Genomic DNA, 16,828 nt, shown 5'->3' on the forward strand with positions numbered 1-16,828 from the left:
TGAACATAGTAAATTGAGACGGAGGGAGTAGATCCCAAGAATCGATAACAATCGACGCTCTCGTCGTCCGCTGGAGTTTTTACTAGTCAACATGGTAATTTCTGCTATTTTCTGGAGTAAAATGTAGGAGGCGCGGGAGTATAAACTAAAGTTTTAAATGGTAAGAAAAAATTACATTTTAACATAGTGAAAGTTCATACGATTTGAGTAACTTCTCGGCGTTCAATAGTAAAAATTGGTAAAAAATTGAGGGTTTTTAACACTTTTGAAAATGTTTTCGTCAGGGTATTTTATACTGGTTTGTCCGTTAAAAATTACTATGTTAAATTGTAAAAAATGAATTTCATATCGCAAACGTTAGATGAAAATTTATTTCAGGAGATGAGATTTATTTCTTTATTCCAAGAATTCTTCCGATTCTTGTTCAGTGTTGCGACTGATATTATTTCCACATGCAGGAAACAAGTGATTCAATGGGATTTGCACATTTTTTTATGCAGTTTCAACCACTCCGGACTTGCTGACATTCCCAGTAATTGTCAGAGACGTATGAGCCTTTGTGTAGTTCTCTACAACCGCAGCTTGATCCTCGGCGGTCAAGGTCACTCCTATGAAATAAAAAAAACCCAAGAAATGCTGAAAAAAATGGGGACAGAGTTGCACATTTGTCCATGTTCATTCCGAATTGAATTAAAACTGATGTTCTAAAAGTGGATGCATTATATTTGTCAAAAATACTTTTATGTAGAAACGAGAGATACTGGTTTGTGAATACTGTTTTCAAGAAGGAAAATTTTGCAAGTGTTTTGTTATTTACAATTTCATTTTTTATTATTTTTTCCAGTTTTATTTCGTAAAGTTTCAAAAACAACGGAGAAAAAAAAGTTTATTTTCAGGGATATGTCACTGAAAAATTGTATGTTCCACGTGAGAATATTTGATGGAGTGGGGCTGATTGACTTGAGGGAAATTAACCAACTCGGCGGGAGAAAATTTAATATCTTTCACAAAAATTAAATTTTTGTCGTGATCGCCAGAAATATCCCTAAAAGAATTCGAACTGTTGACAGGACGAAATATAATCTATTGTACGACAATTATTTGATCTGAAAGAACTCCATAGGTTTATACCATAGAAAGAATACATTGACGAGGAAAGAATATTTTTTCCCCAAAAAAAAATTGTCCCCTCGAAATTATTTAGTTTTGCCAATAACCCAGTTTTCGGCAAGAAAATTGTAGTTTCCTCTTGAATTTATCATTTGTTCCATGGAAATTACAAGTGTTTATTGGACAAAGATCTACACTACTCGGTAATATTCACTTGACAAAACCGGAGCCTCATATAATTTTCTGTAGAACGAATGTATTCACCCGAAAGAGATATAAATGTCTCACGAGAACAATTACTACTACAAAAATTAGCATGTTTTAGTGGAAACTTTCTTTTTTGTCCACAAGTAAATTCAAAAGAATGATATTACATACCAGAAAGATTGATGTCGCTATCAAAAGAACATATCTCGTCGTATTCGGAACTCGAGTCAGAATCAGTTGAACCCTCGGTCCCCGCAACCTGTTTCCGTCCGTTACCCCTGAATTTCACTGATCTGACATTTTTAGAGTCCAAATCTCGAACTCCATGGGTTCCCCTTGTCCTCGTGTCCTCCATCCGCGTGGGTTTTATTTTATTCGAGGGTTTTTTCCGCGCTTTTCTCTTTTCTAAAAAAAAATGTAGTAAAGGAGAACAAAAAATTGTGGACAATTATTTTTCACGTGAGGCACATTGACGTACGGAAAAAAATTAAACAGAGACTTAACTGCATTTGCAAGACTATTCAATCGAAATTTCATTAGTATTTTATGAAAAATTCTGTTTTTTCTTTATTTCCTATTGAGAATTATTAAATTTCCCTGCGATACTTTGATAAATATTGGAAAGAAAATGGTATTACATAAAAAGATTTTGACTTTTTTATGTAACGTATTCTACTGGGAGATTTCCTCTCTAAGAATTCTTAAGCATGAATTTTTCAATCTTTTTACCTTAAGGATATCCAAGTAGTTCAGGCAATTTTTCTGGGGGAAATCCTCTTCAGAGCTTACGGAAGAGACCAAGAATATTTTTTAGGCGCAATATCAACTGCAGTTTCCGAATATTTTTTCGAGAGAACAATTTTAAATAAAAATTAAATTTAACACATTGCGTCCATAAGAGCTGTTTACTCCCACCTTCAATCCAATAGTTCATAGTCTTAAAGAGTTTTCTCGTACACATAACCGTATATGACTTCGTAGAAAAATGGTTTATTTCAATTAAATAAACTTCATTTAAATCAAATAAATTATTGATTTGCTTCTAATAGAGGAATTATAGAGGAATTATTCGATTCAAATAATGTTTATTTAATTCAAATTAATTTGTTTATTTAAATAAATTTATTTAAATCAAATAAATTATTCATTTGCTTCTAACAGAAGGATTATTCGATTCAAATAAAGTTTATTTAATTCAAATAAACCATTTTTCTGGGTGTACTCTCCAATTTTTTTGCGACATTAAAAAACATACGAAATACTAGGATATCCTCAAATTCCTCAACAACAAAAAATGCAGTAGAAAAACTTCAGAAAAATCATTCCCAAACATTCTCTACAGAAAGAATCTCCCGAGAATTTCATGCCCAGCACTAACAGAACTTCAAATGAAATTCATTAGAAACATTCTTCCCAATTATTTCATCCCTATTTCACGAATAAATTTAATTTCTCCGTTCTTACGTGCGCGATCAGCCGTGGAAATCCCATAAAAACTCCTGGATAAACCTGAATCCTTGGCCGAGCTATCCATGACACATTGAATATGCCGTGAAAACGAGTATTGATCTCTAACATTGACGGATGGTTTTATCCTCTCAATTTCCGATACACATCGACTCTTCACAGGCGTTAATTTCCTCCTAACTGCACCCCGAGCGCTCTCATCTCCTCTGCCCTTGCATTCATCATCGACATCGACCACCTTCTTTTTCCTCCTCTTCGTCTTCGTTAATTTTTTTATCTGCCCCTGATACTTGCAGCACTCCTCGATCCTCTTGTACATGATGTTTACGTCCGGTTTAATCGCCCAATTGATTGGTCAATCTCCCGGAATTCGTCGGAGGGCGAGGGGATCAACTAATTTTATGTAACAACTCAATGCTCAATGATTGGAGTGAGTTGTCGTAGCTCGTGATTAAGCTGGATTATACAAATGAATGATTCATCTCGGACGATTTGGCCCGGATGAAGCCCGGAGGAGACTCTTGTCTCAGTGGATACATCCAGGAGATATCCGTGAGTGCCTTGGATAATCCTTTAAACCACAAGTGCTTCGTCGGCTTTACTGACTACTTAGTGTAACGCACGGAATGAGCCAATCCGCCATTCAATTCACTGTTTATCGTGAACTGAGTTTCAATGCTTTTCCCTCATCTGCACTGGGAGAAAAACGAACAAGTTCTCAAACAAGTCTCGCTTGGGTCAACAAAATCGTTGGGTGAAAATTGCAAAAAAAAGTGAGAAATCGCTCTTTTATTGCATACAGTGCAGTTTTGAAAATTTTGTGTGGAATTTCCGGTACACTTTTTGGAAATTTTTATCGAATTTAATTATCACTGAAATTTCGAGGAATTTCGGGATTGAAAAATCAGAATTTCGTGGAAAAATTAAAGGGAACTGTTAATGTCAGTTATTTTCGCTGAAAATTCCATGTAATTTGGCACTGAATATTCATATTGTATTGGAAATTCAAATAAATTAAGGAATTCTCGTCTTTTGCTGCTTAAAGTTCTGGAATTTTACTGAATTTTCAGTGAAACCTGAAATTTCATAATTGTTTTCCTTGAAATCGTTATTTTTGCTAATAAATTAGCAATATGCGTTAGAATATTTACTTTGCACATTTTTTTCCTCTATCATGTGTAATTCATCGTTGATTTCATTTTATTAAATTGAATAAGATTTCTTTTCAACTAATTTTAGCAGATTTTCAAGTTAGTTGAATGTTATCATCATCATTATTCTATTATCCCTTCATTTCTTTTATCTCCCCTCAGCGCTTCGATAAAATGTTAAAAGAAAAATTTTATTTATCCATACTTGAATGAATTTGAAATATCAATTTCGAAATTATATTTGCATTCTTATAGAAAAAATGGCACCAAGTTCTATTGAAAAATCAACATTTGTGGACAAATATCGAATCAAATATTTATTGAAAAATTATTATATTTGATAATTATATTATGAAATATTCATTGAAAACTTTTACGACTTATTTATATAACTTTTGGAAACAAATAGATTTGAAAAAAATCACTGAATTTCCTGGAGAATTCGTAAGATTTTCCCTGCTTGAATGCAAAATATTTCCTTTTTATAATTTTTTTCAAAAAAAAAAATTATTTTTACTAGTCTGCGAATAGCCCCTCCAACTTCCGTCATCAAAACTTTCGTGATTCTCCAGACCCCAACGTGAATAGACAGACAAGAGGTCCGAAATTTTTATTTCACCAGAAATTGTCCCAAAATTTGTATGCATCAAATTCATAGTTCACTGACACATGCCTCCACAATTCCATTGTTCTCCAAGAGGTAAAATGTAAACAACCCAGGAAATATTTCGCCTCAGGAGAAACGAGTTGTGATTCCATCTCCAAAAGAGTTCGACCTTGCTCACGGTATTATGCATACAAATACGTAGCCTTACCATTTTCGTATCCCAGGATCTTTTTCACTAAAATTTATCACGAGATTTCACTCCAGATATTGTTAATTGATACCGATGCATGCCACCTCTCGGATTATCTCGTCTCCCATCGCGCGGATTGTTCACTTTTCTGAGATTTTTATTCCTCTCAAAACACTATTATACATTTTGGTAAAGTTGAGGGATTTGAGATTTTGCGGTCTCTGAAACTGCGGATAGTTTCAGAGACCACGACCATTTGTTTTTTATTCAATCGAATGAGATGTGCGAAAAAAAATTATACTGATAGCGGGGAAAAATGGACCCTTGCGACTTTTGCTTTCGAATGGAAGCATTGTATTTGTCAAATCCGCAGTTTTAATTTTTTTTCCATTAATCAAAAATTCATTCAATTTTCATGGAATGATTGAACTGAAATTCACAGTTTCTATTGATTTTTCCTTAAAATTTTGAACTTTCACATTATAATATTATAATACTGTAATAATATTTTATAATATATACATTTATAATATATTATTATAATATAATATATATTATATATTATATACATATTATATATATTATATTATATATTATAATATAATATATAATATAATATTATATTATTATTAATATTATTAATAATATTAGTTATAATATTATTATTATTCCTTTGCATCAGTATTTTAAAAGAACCGTAATATTCCGACAAAAATTCCCCCCAAAAATTTGGCGATTTCACCTATTCAAAATTCCGGGAATTGCTTCCAGCCAAATTCAGACAGTGCAGACATTCCTTTTTTTCAATCTCCCATACTAATGTGGTCATTATACACCTAATTATACAATAATTCCTTTGTAGTTGAATAAAATGTAAAATTTAGGGTAATAAATACGCCTGTCAGCCTCATGAATACCGCACAGACATCTCTTCATCAAAAACCCCTCAAGACCAACAGCACGCGAGTCAAGCACGCCGAGAGGTTACTCCGGACTTCCTGATGATCCGATAACGCGAGTGCAACGGTGACGGTGTCAATGAGATAATAATCAGTGGGAGATCGGAACGAATGAGTGATAAGTAGCCGTGAGGATGGTGAAGCCAAAGGACGGAAGAGTGGCCCCGAGTCATCGGGAGTGGTTGCGAGAGCTTGCTGACTGTGACAAGGTCATCTCGGATGAGGAAGCTGAGGCGTTTGGTCGAATTCCGGGTGAAGGGAGAGTGGAGAGTGAGGATGAGGCCGACGAGGAGCTCGAGGCCGAACGCACGCGGTTGAATAACATTCTCGGACTCCCAGCTGACACCTATTCTCTTACCAAAATCAAAATAACTCTGCCCGAGTCGGCGAATTATGGGGTCAAGTCCGGGATTATTCATATGAATATGAAGATCTTTTCGCCGTTTTCGAGAGGTCTTCAAGTGAGTTTTCGGAGAAATAGATATAGTTCTTCACGCGGAGAGAAGAATTTTTTGGCTTCCAGCATTTGGTGTTGGACCGCTTCCGCAGGTATTCGCCGCCGGGTTATTTAGGCGCCAGTGTTGGCGAATTCACTCTACAACGCCCGGGCGTGTTCAGCGAGTTTCCGGCAACGTCGCGTGACGGACAATTTCATTTAACGCTCCGTTGGTCGCGGTACGAGCGCGGCGCTGCGCTTTTTCCGATTTTTCCAATTACACTGCAGTGAAGGCTCAGAAAAATTTGAAAAAAATTGACATCTCATTGTGAAGAGTCTACAAGCCCTATCAATGAAAATATCCGCTAAAAATATCATAAGTAGGTAGATGTCCATATTTTTATTCATAAACTCCCGGCCGTGGGCCGTTTATGGAGTGTTAAAGTAGTATAAAAATGACTTAAATTTTGAAGATGAAAATCTGAAATAAATTCTAAACGGAAGTTAATTGGAAATAAAACATTCTGGTTGAGTTGTACTCAATTGGCAGTGTAATAAAATAGTCAAAACACTTGTTTTAATTGTATGAATTGACGCAAAAGAATAAAAAAAATAAAACGGACGTAACTATTAAAATTCAAATATTTCAACTTTCTTTTAAATTCATCGTGATGGGTACCCAGAGCCGGGAAAAATGTTTTGATGAATGCATAAAATAGTTTCCTTCCCGAATACTGATAAAGGTAAACCGAATAGTTTCACATTCCCTCAATAATCCCGCAAAATCCGCACGCTATTAACCACCCCGCGATTTCCGCATTAGATCGCATCTCTTCCTTCAACAAAATTACACATGACAACTGAGGCACATTCCGACCCCTCATAAAATTCAAATTGTCCCATCAACAGGGCGGTGCGATAGCAATCGCAGCATTCGCAACGACGAGCCTGCAGAAGCCCCGCCTGTGGAACGAATCCGTGATCGATCAGATAATTGAGGACGGTGATACATACTTCTGCGATTCCTACAGAGATATAAAGACCGCCAATCGCCGGACACTGACTGTTCTCCAGCTCAAGAAGTCCTTAGTCATCCAACGGAGCCACAACGCCCTGGTAACCATCGATGATGCAGCATACACCGGGACCTTTCGCTCGGTGAAACCCACCGAGATGCACCTGGTCAAGGCTCTCGAGCTCTTCTTCAAGAGTTATGACTCTGGAGTGCTCGTTTCACCGGTCCTGAGCATCTCCATTTGGAGGGATGGGAGGAGTTTCAATGTTTTTGACGGTCAACCGCGGGATAAGAATCTGATACCGGATGACCAGGGCTCTGCTAAATTGATCACTCTTCAGAATCTGAATGGAGTGTTTTTTGTGATTCTGGAGAAGAGCAGTGTTAAGAATGAATACTTTGTTCTTTATCCAATCGGCGTCAGGGCGATCATGAGACTCACAGGAGACGAGGATGAAGGTATTGTACTCATGGAAGACGAGATTGATATGAATAATTTTTTAGAATTTTCCTGGGTTCGATTTCCAAGCAATTAGCATTTGGAATTGGGTCTGGAATTGTGAATCTAGTAGTTTCTCTTTTTGTTGGATACTACATTATCAACTGTTGATAGAACGGTTTGGCGCCAAATGGGTAGGAGACGCGGTAGCGTATGGGCCACGGATAGGTTTCTATTACGATTCAAAGACAGTCGATTCAACGCCTACTCACCTTACTCTAGAATCCCTCCTTAACCTTAACCTTTCTTACCACTTGATTATGTTCAGTTACATCATAAAGGATAATTATCATGGCCTGTTCTGCCCAAAAAAATGAATATGATACAAATGATACAATGTAAAGAAAACATCACCCTTTCTAGATGTCAAAAAATTCTTGGGACCCCCCCAAAGACGTCCAAGCGGTTACATAATCCAAGGAACCTTCCGAGCGCTCGTCCGAGGCTCCTTCCACCTGAAGCACCCCAGCATCCCGCCAGACCTCCAAGGTCGCACTCACCTCATCATCGCAATCGCGGCCCTGGTCTACTCCCGGTTGATCCCCGCCGCCAAGTGGAGCACCCCCATACTGGACCTCATCATCAACCAATCCCACATCTACTTCGTGGATCTCGTCAGGGTACTCGAGAAAAAGTTTGACGACAGCTTCTCATTAAACATAGCAGACCTCCTCAGTGATTTTTTCTTCGGCGTCTACGGAGCAAAAGTGAAAGTCTGGGAAAATGTGGTCCCCGGTCAAGCGAAAAAGGGGAAAACAACGATTGACTCGGGACTCCGTGATTTCTTCAAGGTCAACGACTTGGGAATTCTCGAGGTGAAGAGAATGTTTTTCGCAGTGTGGAAGGACGGCGGGAAGTTCTACTTTCTGGACCCGTTCGGTTGTGATGCGGAAGGGTTCAGGGTTGACCCGAGTGATGCGGAGGAGCAGGTCAAGTACGAGACGGCAGCTGCTTGCGTAACAATGAACAGTTCCATCAACGAACTCATGGAGGTGATCCTGGAGAACACTGGGAACACCGAGAAGGATCCGTTCTTCTTGCATGGAGTCCAGGTGCTCTACGTGAAAACTCAATCATCTGTCGATGCTCCAGGAGGGACTGTTGTCTTCCGGGAGAAGAAGACGAACCGAAGACCTCTTCCTCCCGCACCTCCTGAAAAACCATCAGATCACTGCGTGGTTAAGCCGGACATGATTCCCAGGGCGAGACCAGACGACGAGAAGATAAGAAGCGTCGAGAGCCAGTTTCCAGAGCCCATGACCAACGTAGAAGACTTCATGAAGACGGACGAAGAATTGATCCTGATACTGACGGGTGACAACGAAGACTTCAAGAACATGAAGTTCTACAATATAGTGAACCCTCGAAGAATTATCCTCCAAGCATCGAAGAACTGCTTGTCTGAGGAATTTAGCGAGACCGCACGCGGCCGTCAGTGTTTGTCAATCGCCCTGGCGGTCATGGCGTTCGCCAAGATCAAACCTCCCTCAAAATGGAGGAGCACCGATCTAGATTATCTACTCGCAGCTGGGGACAAAGCCCATAACGATCTAGTCAATTGGATCCAGAAGGGAAGTCCAAAGCTGAAGGAGGAGTCCGAGGATGTTGATGATGATGAAGAGGACGAGGAAGACGAAGAGGAGGAAGACGAGGATGAAGAAGACGAAGAGGAAGATAGAAAACCATTGGGGAAAGCTCCAAGCCACATAGACGTTTCGATGCTTCCGCCGCGAATTAAATTCGGAGATTACGACGTGAAGTTTTCCAGCAGAATGTCGATATCTGAAGGGGACGCCGACCCCATGGTGAACCTGGGTGAAGCCCTCGATCGTTACTTCATGAAATACGACGAGCTGATACTCGAGAACAAGCGATTGATATACGCGATCTGGAAGTCCAATGGCAATTACTTTATCTTCAATCCTTACGGGGGTGACGAGGAAGGCTGGAGACTGAGAGGACATCCAGGGAGTCTCGTCGTGACCGATTGTATAAACGAGCTGGTCGACCTACTCCACGGGATCCTCGAGTTCAACGACCGCAAGTTCTCCCTGCATTTCGTTCATATCGAGTCAGTGGGTCCTGGGAATAAATACAAATCCCCGGTTGAGATAGAGCAGCCTCGGGATGACGTGGAGAAGTATCAGACTGTCTTTCTTCCTCTGACGGACGCGGACGTGGCCGCACTGAGACCAGAACCGAAGGAATCCGCAGTGGAAGATGATGTTTCGGAAGATGAAGAAGACGAAGAAGACGACGAGGAAGACGCGGATGAAGACGAAGAGGAAGATGAGAACGCCGACGAAGGTGACGATGAAGGCGAGGAGGGTGAGGAAAAACTGGAAGAAGCCGTCGAGGAAGCGCCCTTGGTGGACCCCCTGATGGAGGTTCCCGAGCAGGATCGGCCAGACGCACCAGGACAGCTCAACCTCTTCCTTCTGACCACAAACGTAAAGCTAGAGGACGAAGAGATTGATCAGAATGCGAAGGAGGCTCTGGAGTACGAACGCCTGAAGTACAATCACCCACCGCCTTACGTTCTGCCCCCGAAGAGGATCCTCGCGATGCTCTTAGCCGCTAAGAAAGCCACCAAGTCCATTCCCTCGCTCGTTTCCTGCTTCTCCATAGATTCCAGATTAGCCGTCAAGACAGACCTACCACCTGTTGACGCTACCAACGTCCCAGTAATTGAGTCTCCATCAACCGAGAGTAATTCAAAATTAATTAAACTCCCACCAAAGAAGTATCTCTTCTCCAGAGTTCCGCCGATTGGCTTTACGCCACTCAGGGCCATCAATGAAAAATTCATTCACGATGAAAGAGTGGATGAGAAAATGGAGGAAGAGTGTCGGGGTAAAAAATTAAAAGCGACAACGTCGGAGAGTTTCTACTTGACGGAGGTGCCTGAAGTGCCGGGGGGCGTGAGAATTACCCCGTCAATTATTCCACTTGGACCGGTTATAATGACACCCACACCGAAAATCAAAGTCAAGCCGTGTGTTGGTGGGGAGAAGCGGCAGTGTCGATTATCGGAGGTGGAGAGGCAGAATTTGAATTTGGAGAAAATTGCTTGTTACACTGAGGATATCCTGTTCGATATGATATTTCCGATGTTGAAGTTTAGTGAACGGGTAAGACTATATCCTTTATCAGTCGCCTGAATGATATTCTCTGTTGTATTTTTTGGCTATAGAATATATTACAGACGGTTCCACCAGTTATCAACTGGACGTTTCAACTGCCACAAATACACCGGGATTTTTTTACTACGACACTTAACTAGATTTTAAACAACTACTGACGGACACAAAATTAACAATAATATAGCAGTGAACAGAATTCTACATTTATTATTTGAACTTCCGGAAAAAGAAATGAATACTTGAACTACACAATCAATAAGCCCAAATTAATTGAATCAACCGATACTCGCGGTTGTGAAACACCACCGTTCACCATTAATAACATCAATCATAATAAATATAATGAACAAGTAAGCGATAAAAAATCATCATAAACCACACCACATCATTGCACAGTAATAGCAATACGAAGGATCTGTACAAGAGTCAACACATGGAGAAAACACCTGCTATACCTTTCTTAGCTTCATTCGGTTATCATCCGAGTGTACACCAAAAAATTGAAGAAATTTTGTCAAAGATATTGTAAAAACGGCAGTAAATATTTTTCAAAAATACATTTGAATCGTTGAAGCAGAAAAATTTGAGTTGAAATGTCGCAGTTGACAAATTTTAGTTCAAAAGTCGCAGTTAAAATGTCGCAGTTGAAATATCGTCCAGTTGATAAGAGGTATCATCTTACAGACTGAAGGCGAAGAATCTGAAGTAGAAACCGGAGAATCCGAAGGAGGAAAGGAAAACACCATAGACCTCCAAGAAAACCCCTCCGAGTTTTCCCCTCAACAAGAGCCTCAAGAAACTCCAGCCGATGCTCCCCAAGAAGTTCAAAGAGTCCCGCAAACAATTGGCCTCCAATACGTCAACGAATCCCTCTCCATCCTCCGTGCGAACAGCCGTTTGGAGCCCCCCGAGACCCTCGAAGACCACCACCTGAACGTTTCCTACTTCGCAGCGATCCTCTGCATCCTCGCGAAGATCAAAATGGACGTCAACGACCTCCCTAACACCCTCTTGGACGAGATCGTCCTCCTCTCCGAGAAGATGCAGACGAAGACCGGAAGCCTACGCTACAAGCTCTCCCGCATCTTCCGGAACATCGAGTTCCTAGGAGTAAAATTCAACGTGATTTTGAAACAAACAGCTTACGCAGATCCTGAGAACTTCGAAAACGACGAATTATCGACGAGACTTGAAGCCTACCTCACCAGCCACTCCACGGGGATATTGCTCTTCAGTACTGGATCTTTCGCGTTTTGGTACGCGAACGGTAACTACTACCTGTTCGACCCTTACCCCTGCGACGAAGATGGTCAGCGGGACAACACCGGCACCTGCTGTCTCCTAGAATTCTCCTCAATCGAGGATATGATCACAAAAATCCGCGAGAATTCAGGAGTCTCTCCGAGCCAGCCGTACAGGATCCACACCTTATGCATAACCCACATGGAGGAGATAAAACAGAAGAAAACGGCGAGACCCTCCCGTAAAAAATGTAGAACCGAGGAACTCGCGGAGAGTCCATTAGAAATCGACGAGCCGGAGATGTCGCCGTCAGTCAACCCGAGCGTTTCCTTAATCGAATTGAAGGATTGGCTTTCTGATCGTCACCCGAAGCCGCCTCCCTTCGACTCGACCTATCAAACATTCAGGGCGCTGAATAATTTCAACGCGTCAGCCCTGGAAGTTTCCGTTGTGGTGAACGACATCACGCGTCCAAATCTCCCGCCATTCAAGACAACAAGAGTGTCAAGGTCGTCGGAGGAGCCACCGCGTAGGAAGCCGTTCGACAGAAAGTTCAACGAACACTCCATCATCCTCGAGCCGATCGATCTCTGCACAATAGCGTGGGCCTGCATCCGCGATCCGACAGAGTGGGGAACAAGAACAATCAGAGGCATCTACGAAGCCAGTCAAGACCTGACGTTCGACAGTTTACTAGCAGCCGAAGACTCCACGGTGTCTGGCATGATTGACGGATTGCTAACTGACTTCGACGTCGCCAACTATCGATTCCACGCGGTATTCGCACCGATCCACGTGGGGAGACTCTACGCGACGGAAGGGTGGAACCTGTCGATGTCACTGAAGAAGATATTTGACACTCCGATCTACTCTGGGGCCGTGGTCCTCTGCGGAAGGGCTCACATTGGCGTCATGAAGAGACAGGACCGGTTCTACGGATGGTGGGGAGTTGCCGGGACGAAAAACCTGAGGATCATAACTTCGAACTCGTTCGAGGACTTCCTGAAGCTGTTGGTGATGGAGATTGATGAGCCTGGGGAGGTGGAGTTCCAGATGCGCGTCGTCACGATTTCCTACGCCAAGAAGATGGATCCGGATTGTGATGACCTGAAGGGACTTCACGAGTCTGGAGTGACGTCGTCCCTTCCTCAAATTTACCGGAGGGATGGGGAACCTTATGATTTAGAAGAGATGTTCAGGCCGACGGTGCTCTCGTCAGGGCCCCTCTTCATCCCCGGGACGGTGGCGATCGATCACAGGGACTTGATCATAGAACCTGCGTTGAAACGCTGTTACTTTGTGGCTGTCATCGTCCTCATGGTGAAGCGGGACGTAATGCAGAGTCCTATGGCCTCCATGATCGACAAGATCCTCCAGGTCGCTGATAACTTATACCGGGAATTCGACACCCCGAAGTACCACATCGAACACATCCTTAGAAACATCACCATCATGAACAGGATCTTCGACTTCAGGGACGTAGCTTCAGGATTGTTCACCTTCACCGAGAACCACGCGACCGGCCAGACCGATTTTTACGCTCTAGTGAAGACAGAACTGAAGAGACACTTCAAGAAGCATAATGACGGAATCCTGCACTTCACGAACTGCTGCTACGGCTTCTGGTATTCCAGGGCAACAGGTTGCTACTACTACCTGGACCCTTACCCCTGTAACCCAAAAGGAAGAAGAGTGTCGCGTAACGGGAGTGCTTGCCTCTGCGTATTCCCGAGCGTCTGCCAGATGGTCAAGCAGATGTTGTCCAACAGGTTCGAAGACACCACGGGTTTCTTCATCCATCGTCTTCACGTGGAGTCCATCAATGCAGTGCCATCTCCGGAGTTCCAGGAGGACCCCATGTGGGTGTATTTGGACTACCACTGGAGCTCCCATCACGCCGCGAAGCCCCTCTCCTCCCCCACGAAAAAGAAGAGGAAGAAAAGTAAGAAGAATAGAGAAGACATCTGCAAAGAGCAGACAGCTGAAGTCCCCGAGAAGACTTCCTGGAACAACTACACTATCGAAGTTCCTCAGTTGATCTACTCCCTCTGGGGAACTCTGGGAGCCTACGGCAGCCATTTTGGGGAGCGCGCGGGAAGGAATCAGGCCGCCATTTGCATCGCTGTTCTCGCCATGCAGCACCTCTGCCACCCGTCTAGGTGGAGCTCCGGGATTTTGGACTCGGCAGTCAACTGCGGGGACAGTTATCACACAGACAGTCTGAAGAACGCAGCGCGGCGGGCGTCTAAGTACTCTAATATCTTTAATCTTCAGCCCTGCTTCAAAGTCTTCCCGCATATCTGGAAGATCGAGTTCCTTCCGTCGATGTGTGGAACGCTGTATGGAGGGAGGGGAAGACTGACCCTCGCCAGTGTTCTCAAACTAGCATTCGGGGAGTCCAAGAACATCGTGCTCAAGTGTGGGAAGATAACACTGGGGTTATTGTCCTCGGAGGATGGGTTTTACGCTGCGGATCCCTGCTGGACGGGTCCGCCATTGTTTCTGAGCAACCGCGGCGCCATCTACGTCCTCAGATGCAGCAACTTCAATACTCTGGTCTACGCGATAGTGAAAATGATCAATTCTAATCAGAGGCTTGAGTTTTCCCTAACTCCGGTCATCTTCGAGTTCAAACAGGAAGTTTGCCGGTCTTCAGACGAGAAGAGACATGTCGAAAGGAGGAGAATCGTGATGGACGCCGTGGGCGTGAGGCCGGGGCTCGCTCACGGCCCGCTGCTTCCGGTCTGTGGCGCAACGACTGCTAATGATGAGGATGATTACGAGAAGTATCGCAGGAATATTGAAGTCGGGATTAAATACGGGGAGAGGTTGGAGAACCCCGTGGCGCCCTCTCCGCTTCCTTGTTTGGAGAGAGACAACGCGCGGAATGTCTTCATCAGCTCGAGATGGAAGAGGTATAGGGGAGTTTCCAAGCCCAGAGTCCGCGGTTCTCCAGCGGTCGATCCGAGGATCGCGAAACAGTTGGTTTCGTCTTCGACCTCTGAAGAATCCTTCGCGGAGATTCTGGAAGCCTGCGATCGTTATCCGAAGACTCTTGACTTTGTCGCGGATAAACACTTCGAGTCGTCGATGAAGAGATTGACGCGGAAGAGGATAAGACCGGAGGCGCCGTTGACCAGACCCTTGGATTGTCTGCCCCCGAGGGAATTCATCATGAAGAGGAGTAAGAGGGAGTTTAAGAAGCGCACGGCAGAAATGGCGGATGAGGTCTTCAAGATCTATAAACATCGGGTGAGGGAAGACGCATCGGGGGCTAGTGGAGGGGAGACTGAAGGAGTCGAGGAGAGCGATGGCGGGGAGGAGACTGAGGGAGAGGATGGCGAGGCTGAGGAAACTGATGCTACGGAGACTGAGGGATAAACATCTTGTTGAGGTAAATTGATGATTGTATGCTGAATTTTGGAATAAATAGCGGTTGAAGAGGGGGAAGAGTGGGATAAATTAATTGTCTGTTTTACCGATATTTCCGGATTTAGATGTAGGAGAGCGATAGGCACCTTTGGAATAGGCAAAAGGTAATCCATCTTAATTGTTGCAATCATTAGTAATGGATCCAATCCGGATGATTCTGTCGGTTACAGATATGATAAAGAGTAGATTCATCGGTATATTTATGGGTATTTTCGTACAGACAAGAATATGGAAGCGTTCGCCGAAGACGAAAAATAGCTATCGAAGAAAATTGTAGAAAATTGAAGCTTGCATGTTTGAACCGATTTAATAGAACGCGTCAATGGATTTTTATTTTTCTATATTAATCATTCTCTTGAGATTTATTTGGCTATCTTTTTTCAATTATTTATTGCAAATCGAACAAGAAAAAATTGGATAGAAAAATCAGAATTTCGATAGAATTTTAATCAAACTCTAATAGTTTTTCTACCAGTTTTCTTCATGCTCATGTGATGAGGAAAATGATAAATTGTTTATTATGAATTCATAATTCTTTATTAAATTTCCAAAATAAATGTCATACAAAAGAGGAATAAACTTATTACATATCGGACGGTAGCTGTACCTCGAGTAAATGCCAGGTTCAACGAAAAATCACCACCTAATTCGCTAAACCTCCTTATTATATTGTACAAATTCGAAGCTGCATATTTGAACAAATTTAACGAAAAAAGTCAAGACTCATTTTTCAATAGAATTCTAATAGAATTCCAATAGTTTTTCTATCAGTTTTCCTCATACTCATGTAATGAGGAATACAAAAGAAGAATGAACTTATTACATATCGGACGGCAGATGTGCCTCGAACAAATGCGAGGTTCAACGAAAATTCACCACTTAATTCGACAAAGCTCCTCTATATTGTACCATGTCGAAATGGTCAATGTACAAAATTACGATTATTTAAAAATAAATGACATCAATTACGGTGATAATTAATACAACATACTGAGACTTAGTTATTGACATGACGATACAAATTTGTTTGCAGAAGTAAAACATCATGATACATTAAGTAGATAAAGGTATGTCAATTTGAGAGTGACACGAGTGATTATTGTACTTCGTGAAAAAAAAATATCACTTCAAGCCGAATGACTAATAATAATTAATTAATCACTCGCTATGACTCCCACATTGTCAACAGAATGTACAAAAAATTGTTTCATTATAAAACATGTTTTTGCCGGTAAATCGATTAAGTACATATTTAACGCTTGATTACGAGAATCAATAGTTTTAATTAATCTTTTTGTTGATGTATTCAAATGAATGCTGGGTATTTCTTCACAGTTATTGGAATTATATTAAACATTAAAATAACTAAT

General features: G+C 41.9%; 2 protein-coding genes across 2 annotated transcripts; one reads left to right on the top strand and one right to left on the bottom strand.

Annotated features, from left to right (window-relative positions):
* Positions 1-492: 492 nt before the first annotated feature.
* On the bottom strand, positions 493-3,103 carry LOC107035680. Its single transcript, XM_015253228.1, has 3 exons — positions 2,782-3,103; positions 1,489-1,722; positions 493-608 (listed from the first exon to the last, which is right to left on the bottom strand). Exons 1-3 carry the CDS (start codon positions 3,101-3,103, stop codon positions 493-495), a joined length of 672 nt encoding a protein of 223 aa, XP_015108714.1.
* A 2,722-nt stretch (positions 3,104-5,825) lies between these two features.
* On the top strand, positions 5,826-15,407 carry LOC107035681. The gene is made up of 4 exons (XM_015253229.1): positions 5,826-6,152; positions 7,037-7,601; positions 8,005-10,772; positions 11,469-15,407. Exons 1-4 carry the CDS (start codon positions 5,826-5,828, stop codon positions 15,405-15,407), a joined length of 7,599 nt encoding a protein of 2,532 aa, XP_015108715.1.
* Positions 15,408-16,828: the final 1,421 nt, after the last annotated feature.

The sequence above is a fragment of the Diachasma alloeum genome, unplaced genomic scaffold (genome assembly GCF_001412515.2).
Source record: "Diachasma alloeum isolate Michigan unplaced genomic scaffold, Dall2.0 Dall_scaffold_00200, whole genome shotgun sequence".
Taxonomy (NCBI): Eukaryota; Metazoa; Arthropoda; class Insecta; order Hymenoptera; family Braconidae; genus Diachasma; species Diachasma alloeum.

Coding starts and splice junctions, on each gene's coding strand:
- LOC107035680 (XM_015253228.1), bottom strand. CDS start 3,103: ATGTACAAGAGGATCGAGGAGTGCTGCAAGTATCAGGGGCAGATAAAA. Junction 1,723..2,781: donor TTCCACGGCTGATCGCGCAC/GTAAGAACGGAG, acceptor ATTTTTTTTTAG/AAAAGAGAAAAGCGCGGAAA. Junction 609..1,488: donor TAGCGACATCAATCTTTCTG/GTATGTAATATC, acceptor TTTATTTCATAG/GAGTGACCTTGACCGCCGAG.
- LOC107035681 (XM_015253229.1), top strand. CDS start 5,826: ATGGTGAAGCCAAAGGACGGAAGAGTGGCCCCGAGTCATCGGGAGTGG. Junction 6,153..7,036: donor CGTTTTCGAGAGGTCTTCAA/GTGAGTTTTCGG, acceptor TCCCATCAACAG/GGCGGTGCGATAGCAATCGC. Junction 10,773..11,468: donor TGTTGAAGTTTAGTGAACGG/GTAAGACTATAT, acceptor ATCATCTTACAG/ACTGAAGGCGAAGAATCTGA.